General features: G+C 31.4%; 1 protein-coding gene across 1 annotated transcript; it reads left to right on the forward strand.

Moving 5' to 3' along the window:
* Positions 1 to 2,028: 2,028 nt before the first annotated feature.
* LOC124242216 (killer cell lectin-like receptor subfamily I member 1) lies at positions 2,029 to 11,455 on the forward strand. The gene is made up of 5 exons (XM_046667043.1): positions 2,029 to 2,242; positions 4,575 to 4,643; positions 10,214 to 10,365; positions 10,705 to 10,808; positions 11,344 to 11,455. The coding sequence occupies exons 1-5, from the start codon at positions 2,029 to 2,031 to the stop codon at positions 11,453 to 11,455; spliced, it is 651 nt and encodes a 216-aa protein (XP_046522999.1).
* The last annotated feature ends 972 nt before the right edge of the window (positions 11,456 to 12,427 follow it).

Consider the following 12,427-nt stretch of genomic DNA (forward strand, 5'->3'; position numbering starts at 1 on the left):
TTGCACATTGTCCAACTCTGTCATTACATTTAGTTTATAAACATTTACTGATTTTATGGGTGAAAATGTACATGAATAATTTGTTAGTTTGTATTTTTATCATTAGTGACGAAATGAACGTCTTTTAATGTGCTTATTGGTAATAAAAATCTTTGCATTATCAATAAAATGATGTCTGTAACTCAACATAACTCTTTTCCTCATCTATGTGTGACACGAAAGTTATAATTATCTACTCATATTTTCTTTTAATTCTTTGTTAGTTTTATTGTTTCATGGTTTACAATTAACATTTTGGTTTGTGTAAAATTTGTTTATGTGTTGTGAAATTAGTGATCTAAGTCAATTTTCATCTGATTCTATCACTTTTAAACTTTCCTTAGACCATAGTTATTCCATTATTTATTCTCAGTAACAATACTATTTTCCTTCCTTCTCTGGTCCAAAACAAATAGTTTAATTCTTAAATACTTAAGCAGCAACATCCTTACACTCCCTATATACCCTTAAATCAACTACCATTTCAGCTGGTGGATATATATGAACTGGCAAAAACTTTCAGAAAACAAGTTGAGGAAGTATAAAAAAGTCCTTAATTTAAAAAAATTTTATCTCAGGGTTTTTAAAAAAATTTTTGGAAGTTTACTCTTAGGAAATAATCATGGATATAGACCTTTTCTATCTAATATTTTAATATTAATTTAATAGAAAATAGAAATATTTTCTATTTAATATTTTTAAGTACTCAAAATTTTACCTTTAAGTAGCTTTTAACATATGTTCTTTAATTTTCAATAAAATAGAAAGTAATGTAAATCTGCCAAAACTCTACATATGAGTAACTATTGCAAACATAACATATTATAAATCTATTATTTTACTTTATCTATCAAGAATATTTGTCATTTTAAACAGTTAGTGGTGTTTTTGGGTGTAGATGTGTTACAACTTATTTAACAACTCCCTTAACTGTGAACACTTCTGTTGATAACATTTTCTGTGTTAATTTTTTTGTTCTTCCAATCCAACTCATACAAAATAAAAACAAAATACCTGTGCTGCATAACTTTGAATATTTAAAAAAATTTTGTAACGTAAGTTGTTTAAAATTGAATTACTAGTGAAAAGCCTGCATATTTTGTGTTTTAATAAGTATTGATAAGTTAGTGCTTACAATCATTTGCCAATTCAAAAAATATCAATTGCTTCAATTATGTAATGTTCTCATAGGTGAAAATTGTCTATTCTTTTAACTTGCGTTTCTTTATATAATAATAAGATTGAAAATTTAATAAATTGGATTTTAGAAATTTCTTTTTTATTTTCTTTATTCATTTTTGGTGGTTCATTGGCATTGTCTCATTAACTTAGATGGTCTGTATGTGTGTGCCTCTCTGTGTGAGTGTGTGTGTAAAAGCGAAAATGGTCTGATTAGGTAGAAGAAAGGTGGCAGGCTGGCAGATTGCAAATGTAGAATGTACCTAGTGCCTGAAAGAGATGAATTTTCTCTCTGCTAGTAACAGAATCCACTGAACAATAAATTATTTCAGTCATATAATGTTTTATATCAACCTCGTTTGAAATATAGAGCATTGATATCAAATTTAAATTTTCAACTCTTCATTAATGCAGTTGTGTTTTAATCACTGCCCACACATTATTGACCTTATTAATTATACAGAGAACGCTGAGAATGAAAAACGTATATACTTAATCCACTCCTTTCAAAGCTAATTCAAGAGGAAATGAAATATTTAACCTTATCAAAGGAGGGTAAATTTATTCTTCTGAATAAGGAACATTGAGAAGTTAGGAGAGTGATTTAGACCCACATTTATTACCTCTTTTGCCTCATCAATACTATACCTAAATGTTTGCTTGTGCATCAGATTGAGTGCGTTATTCACTGTCTGATCTGAGACAATGATCAAAACTCTTTTCCTTACATTTCTATTGCTTAGAAATTAGAGAGAAACACAGTAAGTTATCAAGACTGAACTGAAGCAACTTGTCTTTTCTGGAAAAAAGATGCTTAAAAATAAGCAAAACAAAGATGTTGCAAACAAGCAAGAGGTAACATACACAGAATTGAAATTTCCCAAGTCTCAACAGAAGCAAAGAATACCCAAGACAGACCAGAGCAATGTCATATCAAGTGAAGAGCAAGTAAAGTTCATGGAACTGAAATTTACCTCTTCTCATCTACAGCACGAAAGAAGGTTTGCTAGGAAAAAAAGAAAAGGTACAGTAATATATGTATTCTTGTTATTAGCTGGATCCTGATTCTTGGGTTTAGAAGATTGCTTCTCTCAAAACCATTATAAAATTGCCACATTGCACTAATTTCCTATCTTCAACACTCTCCTCAACTCTTTTAGGATATTGCCATGAATAGTTTGTCTCTGAAATAGTCCTTTAATATTTTTATTTCCTCCAAAATATCGTTGACCCAAACTCCAACAGAATTGCGTTACTTGGGAGAACTATGCAGATTGCACACATTCTATTGCTGCTTCTTCATGTTATTTTTAAATTATTTAAAAAATAGTTCTTGATGTTAGCCTTCAATCCAGTTTAGTCCTATTCAGCCCTACAAATATTTTTGGAATTTTCCTGTGGGCCTGCTTTGGAGTTTGAGACCTACAAAAATGAAGGAGAAATAACCACTTATATTCAAAGAACTAAAAGAATTTGTTAGAACAAAGACAGATTATTTAAAAAACATATATTTTGGAGGTAAAACCTTTAACACTTCATGATTAACTGGATACAAGAGGTAAAGTTGTGAAATGAGCATAATATTGTAATAAGTTTCCTAGACTAAGTGATTAGGAAATTAGTCATCTTACCCACTATTAAGAAAAATAGTGATTAACTTAGTAAAAGTCAGATCAAATATGGCATTTGAATTGTCTTATAGTTCAGAGGAAAATGTTCATAATGAAATCAGATTTTAGAGGCTGGAGCTCCAGGGAGAGGTTAGAAAATGTTGTGAAAGACTTAAATGAGTAGCTAAGATTGCAGGTAGAGATAATGTGAGTAAAGTCTTACACAGAGAAAAGCAGAATGGAAGACTTGAGCAGAGGAAGACCCAAGGAAGGTACATGTGAGTACATGACCAGAGAGAAAGAGAAAATAAACTGTGTCAAATTAAGAATAGTGGTCTAGTAAAGTTCATATGGGAAATCATTTCCTTGGATTTAGCAATTGAAGTTTTTATTTGATTAAGGAGAAAATCATATAAGCTGCAACTAAGAGTTAAGGGGTTGAAAGCACTTTAGCTTGCGTTTAGGAATAAAACGAGTTCAGAAAGTATTTTCACAATTATGGCTGAAAAAAAACACATGAGAGAAATGGCAATAAAAAATGAAAGACCTGAATCAAGACAAGGGATTATATTAAATTTTGAGAGATTTCAGCACATGTTTAGACTAATCTGGCAAAGTTTATAGAAAAAGATGATGAAGTTACTGGCAAGGAAGAGAAATCTCCTCTTAGAGAATAAATGTTCTAGAGGAGACGGGGTGTTGTGGAATAAAGGGGCCATAAGAAAGGTTTAGACTTGGACAAATTGCTCATCCTCTGAAACGAAAAGAAGGTAATGACAATAAGCTATGAATATATGAATAGTAATGTGTATATATATGCACTTATGGGGTGAACAAATTAAGGGAATCATACTTCAAGAAATAATTAGTTCTTATTTTCCTGCAATGTTCAATCCAATATCACTTTTTTATAGCAGCATTTCCTTGTCTCATATGTCTAGGTTAAAATTTGGTAAATATTCCCAGATTTCTTTGGTAAAATTTATGACAAGTATTTCTTACCTCAACAAGGAAAAAATGCATTTAGTTATTTCCCCTTGACTAAAAAATTGATTGATTGATTAATATAAGAATATTAATATTCACATGGAATTTAGAATTCAATATTTTTATTTGCATGATAAGTTTTTTCCAGGTGTATTTAGTTTCCAAGTTTGACAGCAAAGAGAGTACATTTTAGGATTGCACAGTGTTAATTTGTAGAACACTAGGCAAAGGATGCTGGAAGATGCTGGTGAGAGTGGTTAAGGTGTCATACCTTGGGCCTCAAATGAGATAGGGGAGAAACGAGGTCAAGAAGGAGCTATAGTGAGGAAGGAAATTTGGGTATCGAAGAACTGGTGTTCTCATTGTGGCTAAGGGGTAATTTTATTCAGGACAAACACATTAAAAATTAGAAAAATATATAGTTGCCCTTGGAGAGTGAGATATAATGGTTTTAAGTTTCATATTTGATGACTTCTAGGAAATGATAAAACTTAATCATTGTTTCTGTTTTCTTTATTGTCTGACTACCTATCTATAGCATGGCAAGCAACAACTGGGAGTCTAGGGGTCTTGTGTATAATCTTGGTGACAACAGTGGGTGTCTTGCTTGCAAACTGTAAGTGATCGAGAAAGTAATTTGTTGTTACAAAAAGTATATCAGCAATATATTTCATTAACTTGTTATCAAGACTGAATTTTTACATTGTTTTAATAATTTTATCCTAAATAGTACTAATACTACCATTATTTTTGTCATAGTATTTTTTACCAGAGAAGAGCAAAACCAAAAAATAGCACTTATTCCCAGTCTACCTTCTAAAAATGGTGGTAAGTATTAACTTTGTTCAGTCAACTTCTACTGCTTCTGATCACTGAGGCTAAAGGTTACATTTTTCTGAAACCCATAGACCTTCAATGAATCATGATGAACAAATGCAGTTTTATCTATGTTCAATCTCTTCTCAGGGAAATAGTCTTATTGAGTAAAATAAGAAAGACGACACAATAGAAGGTGAAAAGATCCAAAGTATTATATAGATGAGGTAACTGTTGTTTGTGATTTTATTATTATAAGGAGAAAAATGAGATTTAAAATATGCTAAATGCCAAATATTAGCTATTCATATTGCTGGTGTTTTTTTTTCCTATTCACCTAGTTTGAAAATAAAAATCAACCAAATAGGAAATAATTAGAAAAATGAAAATTAAGTGAATTTTTATTACACACACTCTAACATGGTTAAAATTTGAAAAGACTGACAGAAACAAGTGTTGGTAAGGATTTGGAGCCAATGTACTAGCACACATCCCCAGCAATTCCATTGTTAAACATTTCAGCAAGAGAAATGAAAACGTATGTCCACAAAAGGCACATACACAAATGTTTGTAGACATTTTGTTTAAAATAACTCAAAATTGTAAGCAATCTAAATATTAATCAACAGTTGAATGGATTGATAAATTGTGGTTTAGTCATATAAGGGTCTACTCAGCAATGAAAAGGAATGAAATACTTATACACATAAACTGGATAAATGCAAAAACATTATTCTGAGTGAGGTCAGATGAAGAAAAGTTCATATTAAAGAATTACATTTATATGAGTTGCTAAAAAATAATCTACGGTGATGTAAATCAGACCCATGGCTGCTCTGGTGAGGTGGGAGTGTGGGAGAATTAGTTGGGAAGGAATATTAGCGAACTTTTGAAGTGATGAAAATATTCTAAATCTTAATTGGGGAGGTAGTTACAAAGGAATATTCATTTGTCAAAATTCATCAAATTATATACTTCAAAGCAGTGATTTTATTGTATGTAAGCCACACCTCAATAGAGTTGATTTAAAAATAGTACAGGAAGACCTAATTAAGGGCAATGGTTTCTTGGTTGCCCATCCTCCTCTCTTAGTCTTGCACTGGCAAATGCTCTCAACTCTTCAAGCTCTTTCTTTACTACCTCTATGTTTCAAAATAATACGCTTATACTGCTATTTTTTGAGTTATTCATTTTAGATAGTATAAGTTGTTTTCTTATCATTATTAGTAAGAAAACAATGGCCATAGCTTTCCATTCTTGTTTCCCATTTTCTCCCTAACGTGCTGTCATGATCACATGATGACCTCTCTCCTAAAGCCCTTTGGTCTCTATTTCAAATCTGGATTAACTGCACTGTAGATAAACTGCTCAATTACACAGGATTTCTTTTACTTTTTTTTTTTTGTGTTATAAATCCTACATGGATTCCGTATTTTAATTTTTTATAGGTTTTGTGTACCATTACTTGCTTCTTTCAGAACTTAGTGACCTCCTAGAATTAGCTCGTGGGACATATATTTTTGCTTCTTTGAATTATCTTTAAGAGGTTTTTCTATTTTGCTCTCTTGTTGAAAAAATACATTTTATAAGATATTATTGGTTGAAAAAATGCATTTTATAAGATATGATTTCATTTTCTTCTTCCTTCAATGTACTTACAAGTGTAACAGTATTTATATGATATCCTTGGTGACATTTTTAAAATTACTTTCAAGTTTTTTTACCTTATTTCTTATTTTATTCCTTTCTTCTGAAATGTCTCAATAATATGCTTTTGTGTGGAAGTTGCTTATTTATTTATTTCTATTTTTTATTTTAATTGTATACTCCGTGGATTCTTTCAGTCTACAGTCATAGCTACTTAAAATTGAATTATTATTTTGATTTTTTGCTGGATTATTAATTTGAATTTTTGTTATTTCTTTGTTAGCCTTCTCCATTCTATTTCCTTTTTTAGCAGTTTTTCCTTTTTTTATTCTGGGATTCTTTTTCTGTAATTTTATCAGTTGTCTTTGTTTTATTATCTTCCTCTCCTGCTTTCTACATTTCTGTTCTTGTTCTAGTCTGCTTTGGTTCAGACGTTAGCTTGTACCTCTCCCATATTTTAATTATCTTATTTTTATTTTCCAAGAGATCGGATTTTGTTCTCTGGTTTTTAAAATTTTTTACAGGAACTTGTTCATCATTGAAGGAACCCAAATTATGTATTTCAGATAATTTTACATATATTGATTTTGTTCTGGATTTTTAGTTTGCCCTTTCTATTTTCTCTCCATTTTTAAATTTCATGTTTTTGTTCTCCATGATGATGACTTTCATCAAATATCTTCCAATCCTGACTATTTAGATGCACGTTAGAGTGTTGCATTAAAAAGGCTGAGTAGGAATCTGTTTGAGTAAGAAGGCACTTGGTTGTAAGTTGTTTGGAAGCCAAGTGCCCATTTTGTTGCAAGCATGCCCCTTTCCTCCCCCAACCCCAAAATGTTAATTTCTGGAAATTATGATATCTAAAGATGGATTTTATATTATTATTGCCTGTAGGGACAATAGATTTACCTGCTGTTATTTCGGAGAAAAGACGTTAATGGCAGCACCATTCACTAATGGAGCTTAGCCCTGTTGTATTTTGGCCTCGTTTTTCAGGTCTGCCTTCTAATTATTTGTTCCCCTTGATCTTAAGCCTGTTGATTTCAATTCCCCAAAGAATTACCTTCTGTTCATCTTATAGACTAGGAGAATGGGAAGTTAAATTTCAGTAGGCAAAATGGGCAAACGATATTTCTGAACATACTTTCAATCCATCCTTGATCTCCACCATCCCTAATGCTTGTCCTCCAGTATTTTATGACTCCACGTCTGATCTTCTTAAGGTTTTTGAGGAATGAATAATCTAGTTTCTCAAATGCTGACTGTTTACGTTGTCATCTTCTCACATTTGCTCAATCATTTAATATCATATTATTTATTTTCTGTCTTCTAGGGATTCAGTTAAACATATTGTCAGCTTTTTTCTCTTTCTTTCTGTATTTCTGCATCCCTCTTCCTCTTTCTCTTCTTCCTTTTTCTCTTTATTTCTTATTTCTTTACTACTGCTGTGGTTGCATTTCTAACTTCAATGGTTAATAGATACCTCTCAAGCTCTATTCCCCTAAGAGAAAGGAGGTTTGAGATTACTGTGAGGAGGTAGGGAACCAGAGTTGCTGCTCTAATATTCACCTAAAGGATGATGCCCACCAGCTTGGGCGTCTATGTTTATATGTCAATGAAACCCAGCTTCCCCTTTTCTCTTGCCTATCTTCAGTTGTCTAGATGGATAAAATTTTGAAAATTTAAAATAAACTGTTAGTTTTATATCTAGTTTTCCAATAAAACAAAAGAAATCATCAAGGGTTAAAAATGGAGAAAAAGTTTGAAATGAGAGTGATATACTGACTATGAAGTTACCAGTATTTGGGTTATTTCCTTTTTTAATAAATCAACAGTCTGGATGGAACAGCTACAAGAGAGGCAGAGGATGAGGCTTTCACTTAACGTGAACAAGAGAATTAAAAATTAGTTTATCGCATAAAGCTTGAGGTTAATGAGAAAAATATTCTATGTTAGCTCAAGTTCTAGTTGAATATAAAGACCTCCCTGTAATTTCCTAGTCAGGCATACTTAGAATGTAAACTTGCATTTCCTGTGGGATGCTGAGTTTGGAGGATCCCAGGTCACCACAGGAAAGCAGATGTAGATCATCCATCTAAGTAAGAGTACTAAATCAGACCCAGGTATTTGTTATATATGAAAGTTAATTTAAAATACCAAATTGCATGGGGAAAAAGTCATGAATTGTACTTAGTTGAAATAACAAAGAAAATGTCTAGATGAAATGCATTCAGGTAATGGAAGTGTCAGATACAGAATAAAAACTAGATGTCTTTCAAATATTTAAAGGGATTAAAAGTGAAATTAAAGATATACAAAAATCTGATATGGAAAATATGACAGATGTTTACAAAAGGACCAAACAGGAACTTAGTCTTTGCCTGGATGTTTTAAGAAACAGAGGCTGAGGCAAGGAATAAAGGGATGAAGCTTTATTTGAGAGAGGAAAATCCAGTTCAGTAAGGGTGAGTAAAGAGTGGGAACATGAAAATTAAAGTAACAAAAATAATATGCTGTGATTCTGGTTATTATTTCACAATGGACAGCAAATTGACACAGCAAATCACTTAGGAAGTGTATTTTTGTTCAGTAAGCTTAATTGTTTTGGAAAGACTGCAAAGGGAACCTATGTATTTGAATAATCCATGACGGAGAGGAAAGAAAAAGAATAAAACATAACACGTAGAGTGAGGGTGGAGGCAAAAATATGAATGAAAGAAATTTGTAAAAGAAGAAATTCAAAGTATAGTTATTATAAGGAAAGATGCTCACTTTCACTGGCAATTAGGAAATGTTTTTATTAAATAATGGTATACTATTTAAAATCTGAAAGATTGGTATAGATTTGTAAAAATATGAGAATTTGAAAATGTTAAAAAATACCAAGCAGATTAAAGGAAGACATACACTGTTGGTGAAATTATGGTGAGTAAAATCAAACACAGGCTTTCTTTAAAAATTATACTTTTTACTCTTCACTATTTATCTCACATAGATTCTTGTAGAGATACACTAGCAGACATGTAAAAGGATGTTTGTTACAAAAATTCATGAAAAAGATAAAAAAATTTTAAAATTGATCATTAAACTCAAAGGCTTGGATATCTGTGATATATATATACACCATTACATATATAATAATAATCATATATATGTAATGATACATATATTATTATTATACAAATGTTAACATTATTGGTCTTGATCTACTTGCCTTGACATGTATACTTCTTGCAAAAATAATGTTGAATGAAAAATATGTTGATGTCATTTCAATAAACAAAGATGCAAAATAATATGTTTTTATGCCTCTGAAAATATATATCAGTATTTAAAATGACCTTGATGAGAAGAATGTAAACCAATGTTTCTCCTCAGAAAGAGAGAGAGGAAAAGAGAGAGGGGAAAATGCAATTGTCTTCCTTAGGACAAAAGCAACTTTAACTCTGTATTTCTGATGATGATAAAAAGATTATAAAAGTATGAAAATTGTATATATTTATTAAATAGTTAAATGACAAGTTTTAAAGTAATTACTGAATTTTATTGTATGTATTTAAAATCAATAGTAATCTTGAAGAAAATTGAAATTGTTTATTAATTGCCTTTTTTGTTTGTATAATTATATAGTTTAGACATTTAAATATGCATGCATAATTTTAGTCATGTCAAACATGCTTATAATATTATTTGAAATGTACCTTCCTTATAGGTGCAATTTCATAACAATTTTTAAACTGAAAAGTCAAATCAGCAAAATATGATTATTGTTAGCTATAGGTTGTATAAAATTACTCAGAAGTGTTACAAACAATGCTCAAATTTTGCTTTCTATTTAATATCTATCTGTGTAACAAACACAAAGATCTAGTAATTGTGTTAATAGTAGTTACTCATAGTACAGAACATGCATTTAGCATGTTTATATTTTCTAGAATGTTCCTGTGATCTTTGTTCAAGTCACTGGATTGGATTTGGAAATAGCTGTTATCATCATTCCAGTGAACTCAAAACCTGGCCAGAGAGCCATGCTGCCTGTGCCAAGCTGAATTCCCATCTTCTGAAGATAGATATCAATGAAGAGCTGGTAGGGCAGACACTTCTGCTTTTGTGTTGTACTGTAACTGTATTTGTTTGGAAGCATTAGTGATTAACCCCATAATGTGGGAAACCTGAAGTTCTCAAAAGTATAAGATATTTTCTTACTTAGACCAATTTTCTTATGGAGAAATTAGAGAAACTCCATCATTTGAACATTTAATGCTAAAAAGAAAGAACATTAACAAATAGGATATCTTGAGAAAAATTCTATTACTACCAAGTGGATGTGTACAAGCCCTTGGAAGACCTTTTATTAACCATTGAGTCAGAAAGGAGAGGATTATAGTATGCACACATTTCTGATTTATGATTTTTTTCCCAATAGGAAATCTTATCAATCTTTCAAATGAAAGGATGGATAGGTCTCAAAATCAATGAAACAAATGGGTTCTGGTTATGGGAAGATGGCATCAAAGGGATCCAAAGTGTGTAAGTACAGTGAAAATAACTGGACTTTTCTGAGTGTATGTGGGATGTGTGTGTGTGTGTGTGTGTGTGTGTGTGTATGTTACCTGTATAAGGCATAGAAAGAGCAACTAAGAAAAAGAAAGAACCATGGTATTTGAGGATCAACATGTAGGAAATAATCGTGAGAGAATTGCCAGCCCTTTCTAAGTAATCTCATCTTTAGGATATTTACATTTTTAACTTTACTGGACTCTTAGAAGAAATTTGTGCATAGTTTTAGGCGAGTTTATAAATTATGTTTATAAACTTCTATCACATTTGTTATTTGACTCATAATTCTAATTAAACAAGCAGGGTAGGATTAAACACTGTCTAATATTCTGTTAGGTTTAATGTTTTGTTATTGAATACTGTCAATCTTCAGGTTATTTTATTTTGTTCTTGTTTGATTTGTTTTATTTTTTTTCATGTTGTTTATTCTTGCTAATTTTAAGCTTGGCATTTAAAATTGACATTTTCAGATACCACACCTTGCTTTTTAATTTTTTTTACACAGATTAAAATTTCTGAAAGGAGATAACCATAGCTGTGCATATATAGAAGGAAAATATGTTTATGCGGATGACTGTTCATCTCGGAAAAGTTATGTCTGCGAGTTTAGTATTTAGCAGCTGGTTTACTAACGCATGCTCTTATTGAGTTCTAATTAATAAAACATTTACAAAATACTTTGGTTATTTATTGCTTTTATAAAATGCTTTATAAGTTATTGCTAAACTTGTTTTGAACTCAGAATATTTATTTACATTTTTAAACTTTTAAATTGTATTGGGAGGAAAATTTGCTACCCACAAATTCCTTGGGGGTAATTATCTTCCCTATCAAAGCACACATTATTATCAATTCATCAAACAAAGTTATAAAACATCTTTTGTGAATTAAACATCTTTGCTAAATCATGGCAATACAAAGACAGGAAAGGTTTCTCTATCAGTTAGGATTCTGGCATGAAACAGACACCATTTCAGATTGCTCAAAAGATTTAATGAAGGTACTACTTGCAGTGGTCAGGACAGGTTTAATGGGGAAACAAGAAATAAATAAAATTTAAGGTAAGAAAGATTAAGAAACTCGGAGACTAGCAACAGTCAGAAGCCATTACCATTGCTAGATGGTGATAGTAATAATAATAGTGAAACTATCTGGCACTAGTTCTGGAGAGCCAATTTTTCACATTTCTTCGTTTCTTCTCAACTCAGCTTTTAGTATCTTCATGTTGGTAACTTGAAATGTACCAACATGGCTTTGCATTATGAAAATCTGCAAATACTCTGACTCTTGCCTTCCAATATTTCTGTGCTGCCCCTTGGCCAAATGCACTGTGTAGCCAGCTAGAGTGGTGTTCTAGTGGTTAAGATTTGGTGCTCTCACTGCTCCAGTCCAGGTTCTTTTCCTGGTCATGAAACCACATCACCTGTCTTCTGTCATATTTTGGCAGCCGCATGTTGCTGTAATACTGAAAGCCATGCCAATGGTGTTTCAAATACTATCAGGGTCAATTCATGGTGGTCAGGTTTCCACAAAGCTTCCAGACTAAAATGGACTACAAAGAAAGACCATAGCCATCCACTTCTGAAAAA

Source organism: Equus quagga, chromosome 1 (assembly GCF_021613505.1).
Source record: "Equus quagga isolate Etosha38 chromosome 1, UCLA_HA_Equagga_1.0, whole genome shotgun sequence".
NCBI classification, from domain to species: domain Eukaryota; kingdom Metazoa; phylum Chordata; class Mammalia; order Perissodactyla; family Equidae; genus Equus; species Equus quagga.

Excerpts from the sequence above, each read along its gene's own strand:
- LOC124242216 (XM_046667043.1), top strand. The coding sequence starts at position 2,029 with ATGCTTAAAAATAAGCAAAACAAAGATGTTGCAAACAAGCAAGAGGTA. Across the intron at positions 4,644-10,213 it reads TCTACCTTCTAAAAATGGTG|AATGTTCCTGTGATCTTTGT; the intron begins GTAAGTATTAAC and ends TATATTTTCTAG. Across the intron at positions 10,366-10,704 it reads TAGATATCAATGAAGAGCTG|GAAATCTTATCAATCTTTCA; the intron begins GTAGGGCAGACA and ends TTTTCCCAATAG.